This window comes from Rhipicephalus sanguineus, chromosome 8, assembly GCF_013339695.2.
Source record: "Rhipicephalus sanguineus isolate Rsan-2018 chromosome 8, BIME_Rsan_1.4, whole genome shotgun sequence".
Taxonomy (NCBI): domain Eukaryota; kingdom Metazoa; phylum Arthropoda; class Arachnida; order Ixodida; family Ixodidae; genus Rhipicephalus; species Rhipicephalus sanguineus.
The window spans coordinates 55,968,097-55,988,745 of NC_051183.1; the positions used below are offsets into that span (position 1 = coordinate 55,968,097).

Here is a 20,649-nt window from a genome sequence, read left to right on the forward strand (position 1 = left end):
AGTCATCGGAGTCTGAACTCTTCAAAAAAATTCTTGTCTGACAAACTGAAAGCCAATGAATCGGATTTTGATTCGGCACTTGTGCAATAGTCTGCATCGGAAGAATCGCTGCTCGACTCACCGGCAGCAGAGCAACCGGCGCGCGTTTCCATAGCGTAAGCAAACTGAGTCAGTGAGTGCATGGAAGAAAACTCTATGGTTGTGTGCCTGTACAGAAAGCAAAAAGTGAAAAAGCTACAGTAATCCTTCGTCTTATCGCCAGCAAGACGTAGTTAGCCACGGCAGCTGGATTTTCGATGGAGGCGAAAATGTTAGAGGCCCGTGTACTTAGATTTAGGTGCACGTTAAAGAACCCCAGGTGGTCGAAATTTCCGGAGCCCTCCACTACGGCGTCTCTAATAATCATATCGTGGTTTTGGGACGTTAAACCCCAGATATTATTATATTATTATTAAGACGTAGTTAGTTTTTCTGAGACCCCAAAACAGGAAACGCAATCACGGCGGTGTTGTTTGTGTAATTTAGCGCCGCACGGAAACTGATGTAATCTGCCCCGGAGAGCAATAAACCAGAGTAACAAGTGGTCACCCTTTGAGAGATTAGAAACCAAACAGCCATCAGCTTTGTGGGTGCAGGAAGCGAAAACCACCCGAAGGACGAAACCGAAACCTGCCGGATCGCCTGCGCTCGTTCTGATGCGCAATTGAAAGCTGCTGTGCCGCTTTGGAAAGCAAAAAAAAAAGAGACTGAGAGACATCGGCGCACGGAGGTGTATCGGCATATTAAAAAAATTCCACTTATTCCCGAAGCGTGGCAGCACATTCTAAGCAAGAGAAATGATCTAAGAAGGCGCGCATTTGAAACCAACCACTCTGTGGGCGCGCTCGGTTGCGCAAGCAATAGCCGGCGGGCTGTTTTGTGAAGCATAAAAAAAGCAACAACGGAGAGACATCGGCGCATGAAAAAAATTCCGCGTGTTCCCGCAGCGTGGCAGCACATGCAAAGCAAGAGAAATGATCAAAAAAGACGTCCACTTTAAACGAGCTGCACCACGAACGCACTCGAATGGGCAAGCGATAGCCGATGCGCCGTTTTGGGAAGCAAAAATAAAATACAACTGAGAGACATCCGCGTATGAAAAAAATTCCACGTATTCCAGAAGTGTGGCAGCACAGGCCAAGCAAGAGAAATGGTCGAAAAAGGCGCGAGTTTTAAAAATAAATGCTATGCCGTATATGTACGACAAAAACCCTTTGGTACCAGGAAGCTTCTGCCGTACATGTACGGCGAAAACCCTCAAGGGGTTAATACCTGCTTTATGCATTGAAGATGTGCCGTAGAGACGCTTGTAAAGGCTGCACCATTGTGTGGTGGCCCAGAATTTAGGGGAAAAAAGTTCCAAGGGATGATGAAAATCAAGAGATTGTCGAATGCCAAGCGATTGTTACAAACTTTGGCATAGCTTGGATTGACAATGCAGTAGAGACCATTGTTGTTTGCTTATGTTCATTTTGGTTTTGGGACATTAAACCCCGACAATTATTATTATTACTTTGTTGTAACCTCTAATTAGGGATGGGTGAATGGTAAGTTTGAGCTTTGAAGTGAATTCGAAGGAAATTGTGAGTTGGTCAAATAATTTCGAATTGAACCGTTCAAATAGTATATATCGCATATTATAACGAAAAATGAGCATATTTGTCATGACCCAACTAACTGCACTATAATTTTTTTAAATTGAAAGAAGGCATGTGTGAATGTCACTTTTCTGGTTCGAAGGGAAGTGGAAGCTACTTTGAATAGTAGCAAGATTTGCATAGCAGTAAGGTGCAAGTATAACTGGTTCAATACGTTGTGTTTAAAAATGACTATACTTAATGCATATAAGCTCGAATAATACACTTTCAGTCTTAAAAAATAAATGTTTGAGGTGAAGGTAATATACATTTAACCTTGAAGTGCGGCTTCGCAGCAGTGTGGATTTCCCCTGGATTGGTTGTTTGGTGGCAAAGCACTCCCACGCTGCAGTGAAGCCACCTTTACAGGGGCTTAGATGTCATATGTACTTGTATTTGTTCACTTCAAATCCTTCAAAATTTGATTTCGAATAATCTGAATTCGTGTCGAAGCGAATTCAAATATAACTATAATATTCGTTCAAATATTTGAAGCGCCTGAACATTCGCCCAACCCTACCTATAATCCATTACACTAAAACCTCAATATAACAAACTATAGGTTATAACGAAATGAAAAATTGCCTTGGTAATAGATACAGTGGTTTGAATATAGGCTTATAACGAATTTTGGGATATAACTAAGTCATTTTCGTGTCAAATGAGACTTTGTTATAATGGGGTTTCAGTGCATATCCATATTTGCTTTATTGTGGTTCAGCTGTATTTGTCGAGTGTTACTGTTCTGCTGTAGTTTCTCTAACGCAAAAGTTGTGTGCCAGTAACATTTTGAAAATCTTGGGAGTGGAAGGTTGACTATGTTTGTCTTTCGTCACGTTGAGAATGCAGAGATTTCAGTTTGACCTGAAACTTCTTGTCATTTTGCGGATTGCCGTCTTACTGTGTTCATGAGTGACTGCAGCGGAGCTGGTGGCGACATCTCGTGGCGTTTTGTCCAGCTACAATGTGTGAAAAACTGTCACATCGGTGTCCTTGTCAATAGAGTCATGAAATTACTTGAGGTTAATGATTATTTGACTATCACTGCTTCAAGTCGGCAGTTAAAGGGGACCTGCAACACTTTTTCAGCATGGTCAGAAAACGCTGCTGATTGGTAGTCGACGCTCCCGAGAACACATGAGCCAAACATTATAGCGCAGCGCACGGCCTGGAATTTACAATCAATTCTTAGTCAGCTGGAAATCGTTCCCTCTTCTTTCTACAAGTGATGCCATATACCCAAATGGCCGTGCCATATATCGAAATTTCACGGCCATTGGCTGATTTGAGCATCGATAGCTGCATATTTACCGAGGTTGCCACATGCCTGCATGCTCACGATCACATTGAAAGTAAGCCGCGCATTCAAAGACAAAAAAAGAAACAAGCAGAGTGCTCAGGGTCATGACGCACACGTGACGTAACATCATTACCCCGTGCCATCCCTCCCTGCTTAGCTTCCAGCGCGCTCGACGGGACGAGAGTGAAAGCAATTGCAGCATGCAACAAATCTCTCACACCGTTTGTACTTGAGATTCTAAAAATTTTTGCCGCTGTAGACTCTTGAGTAGGGGTGTGCGAATATTCGAAAGTTTCGAATATTCGTCGACTATTACATTCGAAATATTCGTATTCGATTCGAAAATCGTGTATTCGAAAAGTTTCGAATATTCGATAATTTCGAATATTCGAAAGATTCGAATATACGATTCGATTAACATGCATAAAATAACTTGTCTTCCACATTTCTGCTGCGTTCGTGTCGCTAAAGACGTTGCCGAGAGGAGTAATAAACATCGTAAGTACACGGAGGCACGATATCTGCCTGCGACAAGCGCCCCAATACGTATGATTTATTGCTGGTGCATCTCCGACGTGCAGCGCTGTTGGTGATCATGTAACCATACATTTTCAATATTATGCGGCCGTAACGTGCCGCACTACCATTCGTTCACTATGCGGGACCACTTCTGAAGAAAGACAGTGACCCATGTGACTGGTGGCGGACTGTAGGCACCTTCAGATACCCCAGTCTGGCAAAGCTTTGCCCCATGTACCTTCCTATACCAGCCACTTCTGTTCCAAGCGAGTGTGCCTTTTCAGTGGCGGGGTGTCTCTGTTAGGAGGGAGCGCCTGCTGCCTGATCATGTGGAGCAACTCATATTTCTTCATAACATGTATTCATTACTTTCATTGTGCCGTGATATTTGCTTGTGTTGTGATGTGCATTGTGCTAGCCTGGACATTGTGTTCTGGAGATAGCAGTGTATGTTGTGTTGCCAGTCAGGCTGTTAATGTCTTTTTTTTCAAATAGCTACATGTTAAATAAAATATTGTTACTGTGGAGGCATTTTTCCTTTGATATTCGATATTCGAAGGTGGATATTCGTATTCGAAAAATTTGATATTCGCACACCCCTACTCTTGAGGCAATATACTCCTTTAATGAAGCCATTTGATGGTTTCTTGGAAAAGTGTTGCAGGGCCCCTTTAACGGACAAACTGATGCTTCTCTTGTGACATTCTGTGTTACATTACTATGTCGTTGCAGCAGCACCATCAATGAAGCATTGCACTTTTGCTCTCTCTATCCTTCCAGTCTCTTCTCCGCTGCCATCCACATCAAAGGCCGCAGCACAATCGCGGAAGTTTGCAAAGTACCGCCCGTCCATAGTGCACAAAGAGAACTCAGCACCGCGATCCATACTTGGTGAGTCCATTCACATTTTCATGGGAGTACAGCATGATGTTAATAGCACTGTCACTTATGTACTGGAGTGTAGTACTACCAGTCCTCTTCAGTGTTACTTCAGTTGTGGCAAGAAATATGAGCATTGTACTACAGTTCAATATCGTAAACAGTTGTGTCGGAAACAAAAAGACAGTTTACTTTCAGTAAATGGAAATCTGTTAATTGAAATTGCTGCTTAAGTTGGGCAACTGCCTCTAATAAGACTGGTTTTGTGCTTCAAATCTGGACTTCAGCTCATTTCTCAGTTAATGGAACGCCTGTTAAATGGAACATAGTATTGGCCTGGCTTCTTCAGGTTCTATTTAACAAGTCTACTGCACCTCTGTACAAGTACAAGCTTTTTAAGCTTTTTATGAGTAGGGACGTGGCCTGCCGTGTGCTGCTAACCACAAGGGCACTGCAGCTAAGCAGCGATTCCCACCTCAGTCATATTTTGGCACACGAAAATGCAGAATTTAATTTCGGCTCATTCACGTAGCGTTGCTGCATAAAGAGGCATCATGGGAAATGACTGAGTAGCAAAAAGTTCGGCACATATTCACAGGGGACATCAAATTTAATGTGAGGGTTGTACCTGCCGTTATCGCCGGCAGTATACCTTATTTGTTTTGAATACAGCAAATTTTTGTTCATTCAACCCCAAAACAGGATCGACGAAATTGGTTGCATTATCTCGTTAGGCAAGAGGTTATATAAACTAAGTGCTCTACCGGCGAATTCAATGTTACTTGCTCCAATTGGAACGCGTCCCTGAACCGAATGTGCACACGTGTTTTATAGATTTTAAGTACAAAGTTCACATAAAAACAACATTGGAGAGCCTAAATTGTGGAAAAATAAGATGCACACCCAATATTGTAGCAAGAAAAGCCCGGTTAGTGCCGTTTATTTCTCAACGCTTCCATTGCGTATTCTCGTACAGTTTTGGGCAGTCAGGATACAAAAAGCACTCGCTAAAACACATTTGCTTGTTTTTGTTTTTGCCAGGACTCTTATTGTCAGCGAGATTTTGTTTTGCAAGCTTAGTTTGAAGTCCAATCTTTGGCAACTATATAGTTACCGGTGCGAGAACCTAGAGTACAGTGCAGACGACTTATAACGTAACCGCGTATAGTGCAGGACCGGTTATAATGCGGTCTTTTTCAACTCCCGTTTACCCTCCCATAGAACCGCATGTATACGCATACCGCTTATTGTGCAGTCCCCCAAGATGAAATACCGTTTATAATGCGGTTGCGGGAAAATATTTCTGACAAACGGGGTAGCGAGTGCGGTTCTCAAAGGAGGTACGCCGCCGGGGAGGGAGCGACGAGGTCGTTACGAAGGGCGAGGGCACGCACAGTGAACGAACGAGGGGCGGAGGGAGGAAAAAGACTGCGGCAGCGCTGTGCGGGACTCGCCGAGTGGGGAAGGATGGTGGTTGCCTAGGCAACGGAGTAGCCTTTGCACCGGCGGTGGCGAGGCGGCAAGGCTCCGCGGCCGCTTGCCGACAGCGCGTTACGCGTGGAACGTACGATCGCGTCCTCATCAAGTGTGCTTTAAAGTAAGTTTCCTGTCGGTAAAAGCGTCATCGTTATCACACTTGCTGCAGATATCGCATTTGATACCTCGTCCGCAAATTGAAAAGTTTTGCGGCTTCATGACGCGAGCTTTCGCCTTTTCTGCCAGTGCGCGGACTTAAACGAGCTTGGCGGGCTTTTGTCGCCGTTGATCTCCCGGCCGCGAGCACAAACTTCGTATCACGCGCGCGCTGTTCTTGGGTTAGTGCTTGAGTGCGATCTTTTCGACGTCCGATCTTCATGTTGTCTTGGACAAACTTCCCACGACAACATGCTGAACCGCACGCTAGGCCTAATCAGCGTTGGTTGCTTTACGGTAGCGGTCGCGGGCGATAAAAGTTGCGGTTTGGTGCGGAATCAACGAAACTTTTTGCGATGGCTGCACTTGAAGGGAAGAGAATCATATCGTTAATGAAAACGAGGGCATGGTTGGCACATGCAACTCTCGAATGGTGGTTCCGGATTCGATTGCAATGTCTGACATCGCGTGTGCGCCCGTGAAATCGAACGATCGGTACCGCTCAGCACGTAAAATTTCGGTCGCGATTCGACATGGTTTCTGTGTAATGCGCATACCTCGAGATGGCCTGAAAGGTAGTCGGCGAATTTCCGCGATGGCACTTTTTGTTTGCTTTTTTCCCTCGTGTTCATTTCGTTGGCAATGCGGGTCTTTGGCGGTTAATTTTTGAACATTCGGAGATTTAAGTGGTTGTAAGCGCCCCAAACTGCATATGTCGATTATCGGACACGCGAGGCTACATGTTCAACACGTTTTGCGCAAGTGCAGCCTTTGAAGAAAATTGTTTTGGTTATAGTGTGGTACCGCTTATAGTGAGGATATTCGCGACTCTGGCGACTTACGTTATAAGCGGTCTATACTGTAATTGCTTGCGAAAGCTGCTCCACTTTGTAATGTGTTGATCGTGTTTCATTTGTGCATGACTCTACGTTTTACAATTACGTGCTGTGAGACGTTGCACATGAGTAGCACCCCCAGGGAGCAGTGGTGTATTTTAAAGCATTAAGTGAAACCACTGACACCCTCTATGTAGTTGTGGTAATCTCTGGACTACAGTCCTAACAGTCAAATTGCCTGTTTCTGACAAAAATCAGTTCTGTTTTTAACTGCATTAAAGATGTTTTTTTTCCAATTTTGATCACTTCAAATACAGCAATCAATCTGTCCCGAAAATATTATGGTAAGTACATACCTGCCAACTCTTCCGAATTTTCCATAAAATGTATGAATTTCGACCTCGCTTACGATTTTACGAATGTTACCTGAAATTTTACGGAAAACATATTTCCGATAAAAAAAATTAAAAAGTTAATTAAAACAGCATGGCCTTCGCGATCAGCTACTGCGCATTGCCGTAGCTAGTCGCGGAGGCCACGAAAACGGCGTTGTGGTACTTTCCGCCGCTAGGGCAGGACAATACGTACTCTTGTTATCATCATCAACAGAAGCTTCAACATTTATAGACTTCTGTTGTCTTCTCGTGGGGTGGCTACGAATCCATACCGCCTTGGAGCGTACGCAAAGCGCAAATATATGGCAGTGGGCTTTGTTCGCGGGTCAGCGGTGAGGACTGCATTGTTCGTGTCTCCATTCGTATGACCGGCTGCCGCGTCCGACGCAGTAGGACTGCTGTGTTTAAGCCCAGGTGCGACGTGCAGTGGGCACGTTTGGGAGCTGTTCGAAGTGTTGACGGATCGCTCAGGTTCCACAGAATTTTATTGGTTATGCTGGGCATTCTCTCCATTCCCCACAGTAATGCGGAATGCGAGAAAATATTCGGCACTGTCAACAAAACTCTGAGTTTTGCTCATCTTGTCTGTGAAAGAACTCTTGAGAGCCTGCTGATGGTGAAAGGGCACCAGAGTGGAACTTGCTTTGGAGCAAAGTTACACCATGGTCCCTCAATACTTTTACTGGTCATGAAACTCCCGTGCAACTCAATGGGAGAGCTTCATATACCGCCCGCACTTTCCGCGCCGCGGCGCTGGCGTAGATAGAAGGGGGACGTGAAAGCTGGCTGCTGCATGCCGCCATTAGCGAAGTGTGGGCGCGGAGTGGTGTTTGTGTTTGTGCTAGTGGTTGCACCCCCTTTTTTCTTTTCGCGGTCACCTCGTCGTGACAGCCCTGCTGTATGCCGGGCTGTCGCTCGGGATACAAAGGCACCGTCGAAAAAGTCTGCGTTTTGTGTACCAGCCGACGCAGAACAACGCGTCAGGTGGAAATGCGCAATGCCGCGACAGGGGACTGTCGGATTTTCATTAGACTCCAAGTAGGTTCGTGTGTGCGAAACATTTCGATGCAAGTGACCTATATACCCTCTTAAAGTGACATTGTACGTGCGGATGTGTGCACAGTCAATGGAAAGATCGTTTCACTGCCTCGAGATCGACCAAGACTGGTGGAAGACACCGTGCCTAGAATTGTATGTGTAGTGTGTGTGTGTGTTTTATGTGAAGTGCGGTGTTCGGATTGTGTGCGTTTGCTTTCTGGATGTTGGAAACTAAATAGTGATGCCGTGGGCCAAAACGCAATAGTTAGTTTTACTTTGATAGTGATGTTTGCTGGTGCTGTCGCTGAATCGAGAAAATTTCTAGAAAAGTTCAAAAAGAGTAATGCAGTTTTATGTATCATTGATCAGTTTAAGCTGAATAACTGGGTTGCTGGAAGCACCGGGTTGATTTCGATTTGTGCTGGTGTTTACATAGAAGGAACAGGGTGGCTAACTGGAACACCAACTTAGAACTCGTGCTCATTGAGACAGTATTCGCTTGAAAATTGCACATCGTGCCTATATCTAGCAAGAGCAGCTCACAGCAGTTCCACCTCATTATTTTTTTTAATCTTCAATATCAAAAGCGCGAATTATGACACCAATGAAAAAAAAAGAAAACACAAGCATCCCTCTCCGTTTTGTGGTATCTCAACCTGCGCTTTTGATTTTTAAAGCTATGTTTCAGTAACGATATCCTTCAAGAGGTACTTCATAGCTATTAATGCCAAGTTAGCCTGATATGCAGGCTTGTTTATTGGCACGCAAACTTTTATTTGCAGCTTCATGATGCTCTTAGAATGAAGTGACAATTAGTCCAAAAATGAGTGTTACGTGCAGCCAGAGCACGGCTACTCCACAAGCTCTAGCGCAAACTACGTTAACCTGTCAGTCATCTAGAACCAGTCACAGTGTTCGGTTTAAGCCCGAAACAGACTATGCAGGAATCGAGAAACTAGGAACGTCACGAACACACGAGTCACTTGACACCCTCAGTCAAAACATTGCCAGCAATTAATGACTTGGGCAATTTTACAATCTGCATCATGTACCATATTGACAATACTAATCGTTGCTATGATTTGTTAGCGAGAACACGGAGAAGGAAAATATCTGAAGTGTATTTGGCGGCAAACGCTTCCGCGAATGCGCAACTACCCTACCAATTGCGGCAGATAAATGCCCTTCTGCTTAAGGTGGCGCCTCTGGTGGCCACTTTTGTCTCTATATGAAACTTTCGTGGGAGTTTCATGACCAGTAAAAAGTATTGAGGGACCATGGTTACACGGAGAAGTTTCTCATGCGGGCAAAGGCCGCAACAGCAAAGTCACTGCAAAAATAAATTGTTGCCCAAATGATTTGCTGCTGGTTAGTCTCTGACCGATTTTACTTATGGCTGCAAAAACATGATTAAAGGACCCCTGACACCAAAATTGAAACCTCGAGATGTTTTTGTTGTTTGACTTTCCTGTATACGGGGATACATCTGACTGATTATTAGTGACGAACGTTGCCTTTAAGATATCTTAATTTGGTTTTAAAAGTAAGCGTGAGTGCTCATTTGAGTTGGCTGCACCTTGAGGCATCCTGGTATGACGTAGATAGAGGCCCCGTGTGACGTTCTACGAGTAAAGCAAGTATTGTGGCACCCGGCGAGGCCTATTGTTCCGCACCCCTCTCGCTTTGTTATCGGGCTGCTCTCGAGGTAGTTTTCGTGAGGGGACACGCGCTTAACAGGTTTAACCCATACCGAGGCACCCACATACTTTCAATCTCTACCGCGCGCGGGGCCCCGATTTGCAAACCGCGCTTTCAACGTCACCACAGCTTGAGTGCACGTGGTCTCGCTCCCCCGCATGGGGCGCTAGTTTCTTGTGGTTTTTAGGCGGGCGTTCTGAAGTGACGCTAAAATGGTCACAATTAACTACGCTAGAATTAGTTATACGATATGCTAGAGCATTTACGATTTAACTTAGGGATTACCAGACACAAAGCTACAAATTACAGTAAAAAAGTCACCAACAAAAATTTTGCTGTCAGGGGCCCTTTAAGCTTGTCGCTAAAGGCAGAACCCTCGGAACTTTAATACAAAAAGTCAGTTTCACCGCAAGGGCGAAGCAGTGAATGCGATAGCAACAAATTGTAGTGTTACACGAAGTAGTGAGGCTGGTAGCTGTTTTGTATCCGATCTCGCGTAACTACAAAACGCTGGTGTAAGAGAATACGGCCGCTCCAGGGAGCGATGCTTTCCGCATAGTCACTTCGCGTTGAGAGCGCAGCACGTAGAAGGGTATACGAGCCGCCCGCTGTGATGGCTTTCGAGATGGTGCGCGGGCCAGCGGTCGCGACCGCGCCCTTAGATTCAAAGTTCAAAGTTGCCCCTCGCACGACACTCCCCCCCCCCCCCTCGCGTCTTTTGAGGCTCGTTAAATATGGGCGGGGCGTTTCCTGTCTGCTTCGACGACAGGCCTCCCGAGTAGGGTGATGTTAGCGCATGCACCCTCCGATCGACGGAAACGGGCCGACTCGTTTGAACTCTGCTTCGGCCGCGTTTGTCGCCCCCGCTCGCGCGCTTTTACCCGCGGGTACATACAATGCGAGGGGGGATCTTATCGATTTGGACGTCATGCCGGAAGGACATGACGGCAACGGCGACGGCAAAAACCCTTCGCGACTGTCAATAATAAGTGGGTTGGCTACACTGCCCTCCCCCCCCCCCCTTTTGCCCCATGAAAGTTTTATTTCGCCAGGTTGGCAGGTATGTAAGTATTTATAAATTAATATTTGGCTGGTGTTAAACTTTCCTTCTTTTTTTGCCATTTTATAAGAAACGTGTCAGAAGAGTTCTACTACTGTTTCGCAAAATTAATGGCAGTAAGGTTCTCAAACAATAATATAGCAGTCTGAAGTGATGTAATAATGCCACTTTAGCATTTTTTAAATCAGTGTTTTGATTCAGACGAGTTCCCACCTCTCTATTTTAGTGCAGCTGTTGTGGCAGCTTTGTAACGAAGGCATTGTGCTAAGTACAAGTACTTGGGTATGATCGCAGCCACAGTGGCCGCATTTACGTGGGGCAAAATGCAACAACACTCATGTACTTTGATTTTGGTGTGCATCCAAAAACCAGAGTTTATCAAAGTCAATGTGGAGGTCCCACACCACAGCGAGCCTTGGTCATATCGTGGTTCTAACGTATAGAATCATAAAATTTATCCCTTTCAGGTGCCACCTGTAAAGAACTACATCAAATTTATGCAACATTATTTCAAGGCACTCTATATTCTATTGCAACAAAAAAAGTCATAATATGTTGACTTGTGTTTTATAGTAATTATAATTAAATTGTAGTGAAATACCTATTTATCTTGGAGTCCTTTATGCTCAGTTTTTGCATAAATGGAATCATATCTCAGCCTGGAAATATGGTGAAAATTCATTTGCGCTTATGTTCATTTCGAGCCAAGACAAATTTAAATTTTGACATGGCTCGTAGAAAGCAGCATGTTGAAGGACTCGTCAAATATGGTAGTACCTTCAGCAAAGTGATCATATGCAACAGTTCACATTTATTACACGGACACATATATTACACGGGAGGTTCAATTCATCCAAGGCGCAATATTTCTTGCTCTTCTTCTCCACTAGTCGACACAACTAACAAAAGCAGGTGGTGTACACAACTTTGTACGATGCGTCTGAAAGGGTTAATATTCATGTTTCACTTTTGGGTGCCTTTAATGTAGATTTTCCTTGACACAAGCACCTGTCTCTCATTCTCAGTGGGACCAGGCAGCATTAGGAGCAATCCTCAGTCCGGCCGAAGAATGATGAGGAAGAGCATGAGCACGTCGAACTTACCCCAGTCGACGTCAACTGTGACTCCAACTTCCCGGAATGCCTTCCTGATGGCCAACAGGCCCCAGCAGCCCGCCAATCGGTTCCGCCAGCATCAAACCAACAGGCGCAACCCATGAGAGTGCACCCGGGGGCTTAGTTGACGAGCTGATTCTCGCTTCTGTGGCACGGCCAGTGTTATGGAAGTGTTCAGAACAGTGGTGTTTTTAAAACGCGTTTAATCTACCGACGCGTATAAGCATTTGGCCAAAAAGCAGTGGAGTGTTATGGGAAGCCGGAACATCCTTCCACAAACGACCACCGCCAGTGTCGTGACGCACGTCTGCAGAGGCACGTGACTTCTGCAGCTTCGAAAATGAACACTTGTGTGCCGCACGCTTTTCGAAAGTTTTTACGTGCTTGTCGCAACAGAGACTGGTTCGGTCTCCAGTTTCCCAGCTCCTCACTAGCCTTGCCATTGTGTGAAGACTGAACAGCTGTCGTGTGGCAGTTTTTGCACTGTAGCGTTCTTGAATTGTCGCAACTCGCTTTGCAACCTCGGCCGCTGTTGGAATTGTGCCTTCCTGCTTTTATTTGTAGTTTTGGCACTGCGGACTCGCATCCAGCCTAGGCTACAATTGTTGGCGTCCGTGCGCACAATTCTGCGGCAGGCCGTTTTTTTTACTTTTGAGATTAGTGACCTTAAACAGTTCTTGTATTTTGAAGTGACAAGGAAGCACATTTTTTTTTTCTTGCTGCAAAATTTGCTTTTAGCGTTCAGTTTTTAGCTTTGACGAAGCAGTAATTGCACTGCTGTTTCAAACGGTTCCTAATGCGAGCAGCCTTACAACCATGACCAGTCTGGGTGGCATGTCATTTGTATCTCCTTGTGAGCATTCAGATGTATAGAATGTTTTCTTACTCTGTCTTGACCATCTCAATGAAGAGTGGCATTGTCATGACGCAGTAGCCATTACTTGCAGCCACATAGTGTCTTTACATCTGCTTGTGTTGATGAAAGAATGAACTGCCAACTGTTCGTGATTGCCTTCTCACGTAAAATGGTACTGACATGCCAGCAACATCAATCAAGGAATACATCGGGCCAAGGCCATCTCGCAAGATGAAAACGCATCCGCATCACTTCTACTTGTCCCAGAATGACAGCAACAGTCGCAGAGAGACACCTGGTGCGATGTCTGTAGAGCTTTTTTATTTGCTAAAGGCATGCATTTTTACGCTGCTGAAATGCAGTATGGGACCTTCTACGACGACATGCAACTGAACTTGTGTTGAAAGTTGACAGAAGTGTTGAGCCCCTCATGTTGCAGCTTTGCACTAAGGCTACGATATTTTGCCTCCTTCAATTCTGCTTGTTTTAAAGCGGAAGAGAACGGCCCCTGCCTTGACAACTCTACAAACTTTTGTAGAGTTCCCCGGGCAGACAGAATAAAGCCAGGCGGGACCACCGAACTGGTGTTCAAATGTGCGTGCCTCCAGGGACTGTGTGTCATGATTAACGTGTTCGAGATTTGTAGCGTGGGCTTTTAGCAGTGGCTGCCTTGTTTGTACTAATTCTCATGTGCAAATGAAGCTAGTCTGGCAAGCTGCTTTGACACTGCTGTTGCTGGTCAAAGATTCTGCGTTTCTTGTTTGCAGAACCTAACATATTCTCACTGTTGCTAATTGCTAAGGGCTGTCTTATTTGCTGTGGCGCGTCCTTTTTTTTGTCACGGAATCTAGCCCTCAATATTTTAAAACATTGTGGTACCTTGTAACTGACCCTGCATTGTATTATCAAGGTGTTAAGCCATGCTCTGTATCTTGTCTTGGTTTGCGGATATATCTCATGCCTCTGGTGTCAGTTTGAGCTGTACAGTAACTTAACTCGCACATCAGTTGTACTCCTTGGCAGGCTGTTCGTGCACCCCTTTAGTGGGAGCAGCGCTTGTGTGCTCATCTCGTAACTTCACTATAGGTTGTTTGTGTGTGTCCATGAATGGACAGCAAACCAAACTTTTTGTAAGCAGTGCAACAGACACGGTGCTGAAAATAAATTGTGAATTTTGCATGTGGCAGTTTATGTGGTTGCATCGGACACTATTTCTAGGCTGCTCGTTTCATGACTGAAAAAAAACTTATGCTGGAGACAGTATTATATCATTGCAAAAGACCACATTCCGGGCTGCTCATTCCATGACAAGAAATAGCTTCCATGACAAAAACATTTGGCAAACAATATCTCGAACGTACAAGTCGAGCAACAAGGCTTGAGAAGACAAGACCATATGTGAAATGTTGGATTCAGCTACACCCAGTGTTCAAGCATTTTTCATCTCAAGCAAGAAGGCTGCGAAAGAGTCGGAAACGAATATTACATGAACAGATTTCCTAACCTAAAGGAAACACTGAAACAAGCCATCGTAACAGGTTTCTTCATAAAGCCTACAGAACTGGAGTTCACTGAGACGCTCAAAGCACGTATGACACAATAGCAATGATGCCTGTTGCAACTATCGAATTGTCATATGCACTACATTTAAAGAACATTCTCGGAAGTACTACCACATTCTCACTACCAAGAAAACAAAAAAAATCGCCAAACCGCTTCAGGTCGCCTACGGTTGCAAAACCAATTTCGAAGAAGTCATCCATGTGTAACGGAAAACGGACAACCAATATCAGGCCTGAGGCCGTTCTGAATTCTACACACATGTAGACACATACAGCCGGCTACTAACGAAAAACAAACCTAGTTATCACGATCGAAAGGCACGTTCCTTTCGCTCCGTAATCAGTTATTCAAGCTGACCTCCTTTCACTTCGGTGTTACAGCAGGCATCTTTGCCTTTGCTTCAGATTTCACAGCCTGCCGTCTAGCTATATTTGCTGGATGACTGGATTCAGCCTGTCGCTTGCACTAAAGCGCATGCACACACGGCCGAGCCTGCGTGCCATCCATTGCGAGGCCGATCGAGTGACCAAGCGCCGGCGAAGCAGTTTTAGAGGCTGGGTCCAATTGTTCTAAATCCCCCAAACCACCCGGAGGTCGATATTTAGTCGTGGCGTTGCAGTTGTGCACGAGTCTACACAGTGAACGCTAACAGAGTTGCAAACACTTGATAATCGAAACGCGGCCCTTGTCTCTCCGTTTCCGAGTGAGCGAGCGAGACAAGCAGGTTATTGTTAGCCTAAAGTCACTGGAAGGAGAAAAGTACCGCGACCGTCCTGCCTGCCGCCATATTTGGTCCAGCGCGGCCGAAGCTTCGGCGGCGCGGTGTTGATTTCACGCGGAGTAACGCATGTTTTACGCATTGCGTGCGCTTTTGCAGCCCCGAATGAAGCATACCGTTGTTCTCTAACTGATTAGGAAAGAAATAGCGGCAGTTTTCACTTGCCTACATGCGCACGCACGCGTACTAACGCGATAAAGAAATGCAAACTGCGCGGCATTTACGCGCTCGGCTGTCAGAATTTATTAAATGCGAATCATTTCTTAGCGAACTTCTTCGAGTTTGAACATAGTATCTATCTATCTATCTATCTATCTATCTATCTATCTATCTATCTATCTATCTATCTATCTATCTATCTATCTATCTATCTATCTATCTATCTATCTATCTATCTATCTATCTATCTATCCGCCCACGACTATGTGCTCTCCTGGCCGTTTCGTTAATGGGATGTATACCAAATTTGGTATGGCATAACATGACTGTATGACGAATATAAACTACAGGTGGTAACATTAAAATAATGACATGTACGGCATGATTTACATGCCACGCTCATGGTGCGCTCGCGGCCGCTTCGCTGGCGTGATACACACCAAAATTGATATGGCGTGACAAGAGTGTATGATGAACATAAGTTACTGGTCATAACGTGCAAATCATGGCAGGCATACCCTGTAAAACATAATTTACATGACATGGCCTCAGGGCGCTCGCGGTCGTTTAGTGAAATGCATATATACCAAAATTGATATGACGAGATATTTCTGTATGATGAACGTTAGTGACACGTGGTAACGTGAAAATCATGACTTGTATGTCATATACAGCATCACTGACTTGCCATGCCCATGGTGCGCTCGCGGCCGGTTCGGTAGCTTGGTATACACCAAAATTGGTATAGCGCGAGGTAACTGTATGACGAAGATGAATGACAGGCGGTAACGTGATAACCACCACATGCATTACATGTACGGCATGTTTTACATTACACTGTCTTTGTACGCTTCCGGCCGTTTTGTTAACTGGATGTATACCAAATTTGGTATGGCATGACGTGGTGCGTGACGAACATAAATTACAGGTCATGCGTTGTATATACCAGATTCTACATGCATGCACGCATGACAAACATGCGATATATAGTGAACTAGATGTCATGATATGAATGATTTTATCTGCCTGAAAGACGAACAAGGCGATACATGCAGCTCTTCGCTGGCTGCTTCGCATTAGATTGATTCCCACAATGCATGAGATCTGCCGGATTGACACAAAAGGCACAATTATACAGTGACGTCACGCGCTACCAATCTTGGTGCATATCAAGCCAGCGAACCGGCCGCGGATGCACCATAAGCATGGCATGTAAATCATGCCTTACATGACATGCGTGCCATTATTTTCATATTACCACCTGGTATTTATGATCGTCATACAGTCACGTCACGCAATACCGATTTTGGTCCATATCTAGCCGGCGAACCGGCCACGAGTGCACCACGAGCATGGCATGTGAATGATGCCTTACATTACATGCGTGCAATTATTTTCATAGTACACACTGTTATTTATGTTCGTCATTCAGTCACGTCACGCAATACCAATCTGTAGCAGTCAGTTTTCATGGCGCACTGATCGTTATATGTGAGCCCAAGCGTCATTTATGCCAAACATAATTAAGAGCTGCCCGGCAATGTTTTTGTGCATGAACCTTCTGCAGCAACCACGCAAAACAAGCTGCACTAGTGCAGCGGTGACGCCAACATTCCCCAAAACAGCATTTGCGAATTGTCAATGAAACGCTTGCCTCACAAAGGCGGGTATCAGTCGTGGGAACAAATTTTTCGCGCCGTATTCTGTGCAGCCACACAGCCCGTCGCTTGGCATGCTTTTTCCCGCTGGAAATAGCAAAGAGGGCTTGGCCCGTTTCCCGCCGGTTGCTGCTCCCGAAAGCGCAGTAAGCGCAGAACCCAGGCCTTCTTCGATGCCTCAACAGGCTTGCGATGAAGTGTCAATACGATACGGGATGTCGTAATGTTCCTGCACGCTTTTCTGAGGCTATAAGAACAATCGCCCTTCAAAGCGCAGTGCGTCGGCGGCCGGGAGACGCTAGCGAGGCGAGCGAGCTGGACCATTTATGTGGCGAAGCCGCCGAAAGGGCGCGGCGGCGAAGAAAAAAAGAACGCGGTACTTTTCCCGTTCCAGTGACTTTATGTTAGCCCACTCGACAGCGCCTATAGACCCTTTTCATAAATACGCCACCTGACGGTGGGCTTTTCGTCAGTTTCGCTTCGCAAAGTTTGTATTGCGTTTGTATTCCGCCAGTTTTGTATTGCAGTAGCATGGGATAGCCAGCGCCATCGTGAGGGTAAAGTGTTCTAGAAAGGGGTAGTGGGCTGACTGGAGGCCGTGCACTGACGCACTTTATGTCTCACCTGGTAGATGGCGCCACCACCACCTGCAATGTAAGCCACGCGTTGTTGCCCTCAGCGCGAAGGTTAGTTTGCCAGCGCTTCAAGCACAAACTACTCTTGTGCAACCCCTGTACATAGCCATTTTCGTTGCTTTTCTTTCTTTTGCGTGAGCATATTCTTGCTTTGGCCGTCGTTCTGGCGCATGAAGTATCGCTAAACATGAGCGCGTCATCAGCGGGCGCCGGATGCAATATATGCTGTAAACCGCCAGTTTTGTATTGCAGTAGCGAGCTCTCGCTTAAAAAAAAAGATCTCGCAGTTTTATTGCGTTTAGATAATTAATTTATGGGGTTTTACGTGCCAGAACCACTTTCTGATTATGAAGCACGCCGTAGTGGAGGACTGCGGAAATTTCGACCACCTGGGGTTCTTTAACGTGCATTGACATCGATTGCCTTTAGATAAAAGAGACTAATATTTTCATGCTAGCGTTTGTACTCGGTAGTCTCCTTAGTGAGGTCATACTCTCACTAAATAAAACAATATTACTACAAACTTAAGCACCTTACGCGCTCTCAGTTGATATATTCTCCTGAAAAGTGCAAGAAAATGTGTGGGAGTGCACAGCAGGAAAGACCTATCCTAATCATGCCCAAAAAATAAAAGACCGAAAGTAAGGGTAGACCATGCAATCAGATTTTGCTTCTTGAAGACCCCTCACATGCTGGAAATTATATTTGTGTAAGAAATTGCATGCAAACACCGCTATCAGTTGAGTGCAAAATTCAGTTAGCAATTCTGCTGACACTATAATATGCCTCAAAGGTTCATATGCACTCTTTTCTACAGAACTATTTGTCCGCACTCCCGTATTTAGAAAAATGAATTTGTAATGAAGGTGTGGAAAAATGTAGACAACAATCGTTCGCGGAAATAAGTGAAAAGTTTATTTGGTGGGGCAGCAAAATGACCTTTATACTCCACAAAAGCCATGCGTATCAATCACTTTCATTTTTTTTAAAGTGAAAACAGATGGAAAAAAGCTGAAATAGCTTGAAGAGGGCCTTGCCCCATTTTGTACTTATCAGCGTGTGCGGCAAAAAGCATGTCTCCTAAAACAGCCCAATAGATGCTAGAAAAATACTCACAAAGAGACGCTAAATATTTTCAATAGCATACTTAGCATAGCATAAATTTAAAAAGTTCACAAAAGCACATGAATACTCAACACATATTGTTCACACAATAAGTGAAGACACTGAATCAGAAGAAATACTAAAAAAAGGACAAATAATAGACACATTTCCATTCAAACACGTGCATTTTTATACAGATCTACTGACGTTCTGGTAGATCATATTAATCGCACTGTTGATGGTACGCCAAGGACCAAAGCCACCATTCACAATTGAATTAAGGGTTTATTGCTATAGTATGCATGGCGAGTGGCAGTTAACATACTATCTTGCTTGTTTTTCAAATCTGGCATTTTCTTGTATTTGGGTCAGTGAAACAGAAAAAGAATATTCAGAGAAGATTCATACTTCAAGTTTAACCTACACTTGTAAAACCTAAACGCAGGAACAATAATAAAATTTAAAAAATCTTCTATAGCAAGGAAAAAAAATTTAAGTGCAGCGGCTTATCTTGAAGTGCTTTGCTTTTTGGCGTTTTCCTGCTCTGTCTGTGTTTAGCCCCTTAATGTAAAAATGAAGTCGCGTAACAACATAGAATTGGATTATTTTTTGAGAGAGCATTGAGGCATGGCTTCGGCACCCAACCTCTTGCCAAAGCCTTGCTTTCACAATGGTCAGCACATCTAAAATGCTGTCTGCACGGAGTTCTTCACATGAAAAGCAGCCCGTGAACAAGCCTTGCTACCAATTTACATTATTCACAACTACAGGAACTGAAAAATGAAACCTATTGACGAAGCAATGCTCGGCCGAAAACCTGCAGCGACGACGAAACACAGCAGCAGCCCTACAGCAGCGGGGCGAAGGCTCCCATTGCTGACGATGGTAGCGCCGCCACGCGGGCACTCAGGAAAACGAAAACTCGTTTACATATTTTGCGCCGCGGCAACGTACCCTCTCCCCGGAGAGTGGGCTCACTACCCAATATTCTAGAACACTATAGTGAGGGCATGGAAAGCGAGCCGTCAAATGCGTGAGTGCCGTGATGTTTGTGTTGGTGCCTAGTTCTCCGTGTCATCCGCTGAAATCTCACCGTTTGCGTGCTTGAACGAGCTCTTAGTACTCTCCGTTGGTCTTTCTGAGGTGCTTCCGATGCACAATGAGCAACATTTTGTATCCTTCAACGGGTTGGAGGAGCAGTTTGGCTCGACTGCCGCGGGTGCGGGACCGTGACCACCGCCAACTCGCGTGCGCGCCCGGACCAGAAAAAAAGGCTCGCCGAAGCTACAAACTTCTCACCGAAGGAAAGGAAGGACGTCGCTGTCGCGGAACTATGCGACCGCAACCGGTGAAATTCCTGCAGGTCTGCCGCAAGCCACACCACGCAACTATTTTCCGGACGCCACGCGTTAGGTATATTTGCGGCGACAATTAAAACAACACTCTGACCACGATTAAAAGCAAATAAAAGCACGACGTTTCGGCCCCCGTACGGGAGCCTTGTTCACAAGTGAAAAATGACTGTGTGAGCGGTCCGGTTATGTATGTTATAAAATGTGACGTAAGCAACGTGTGTAGGCGTGTGGAAAGTTTCCGTCATTTCGAATGAGTGTGTGCGCCGTTGTCTGGATCGTGATAGATTCGAGATGAAGCCGAGATGACCAGTTCTTTTCTCTATATGTATATTTGTATGCAGTGGCGTAGCCAGGGGGGGGGGCACACCGGGCCCGTGCCCCCCCCCCCACCCC

At 45.2% G+C, this 20,649-nt stretch overlaps 1 protein-coding gene across 1 annotated transcript in view; it reads left to right on the plus strand.

Moving 5' to 3' along the window:
• The window catches only part of LOC119403236 (uncharacterized), a 63,174-nt gene extending 49,006 nt beyond the window's left edge, over window positions 1–14,168 (plus strand). Inside the window, exons 15-16 of the mRNA XM_037670182.2 lie at window positions 4,276–4,386; window positions 12,059–14,168. Of these exons, the coding sequence (XP_037526110.1) occupies window positions 4,276–4,386; window positions 12,059–12,252 (305 nt within the window). The 3' untranslated portion in view covers window positions 12,253–14,168. The remainder of the gene's footprint in view (window positions 1–4,275; window positions 4,387–12,058) is intronic.
• Window positions 14,169–20,649: the final 6,481 nt, after the last annotated feature.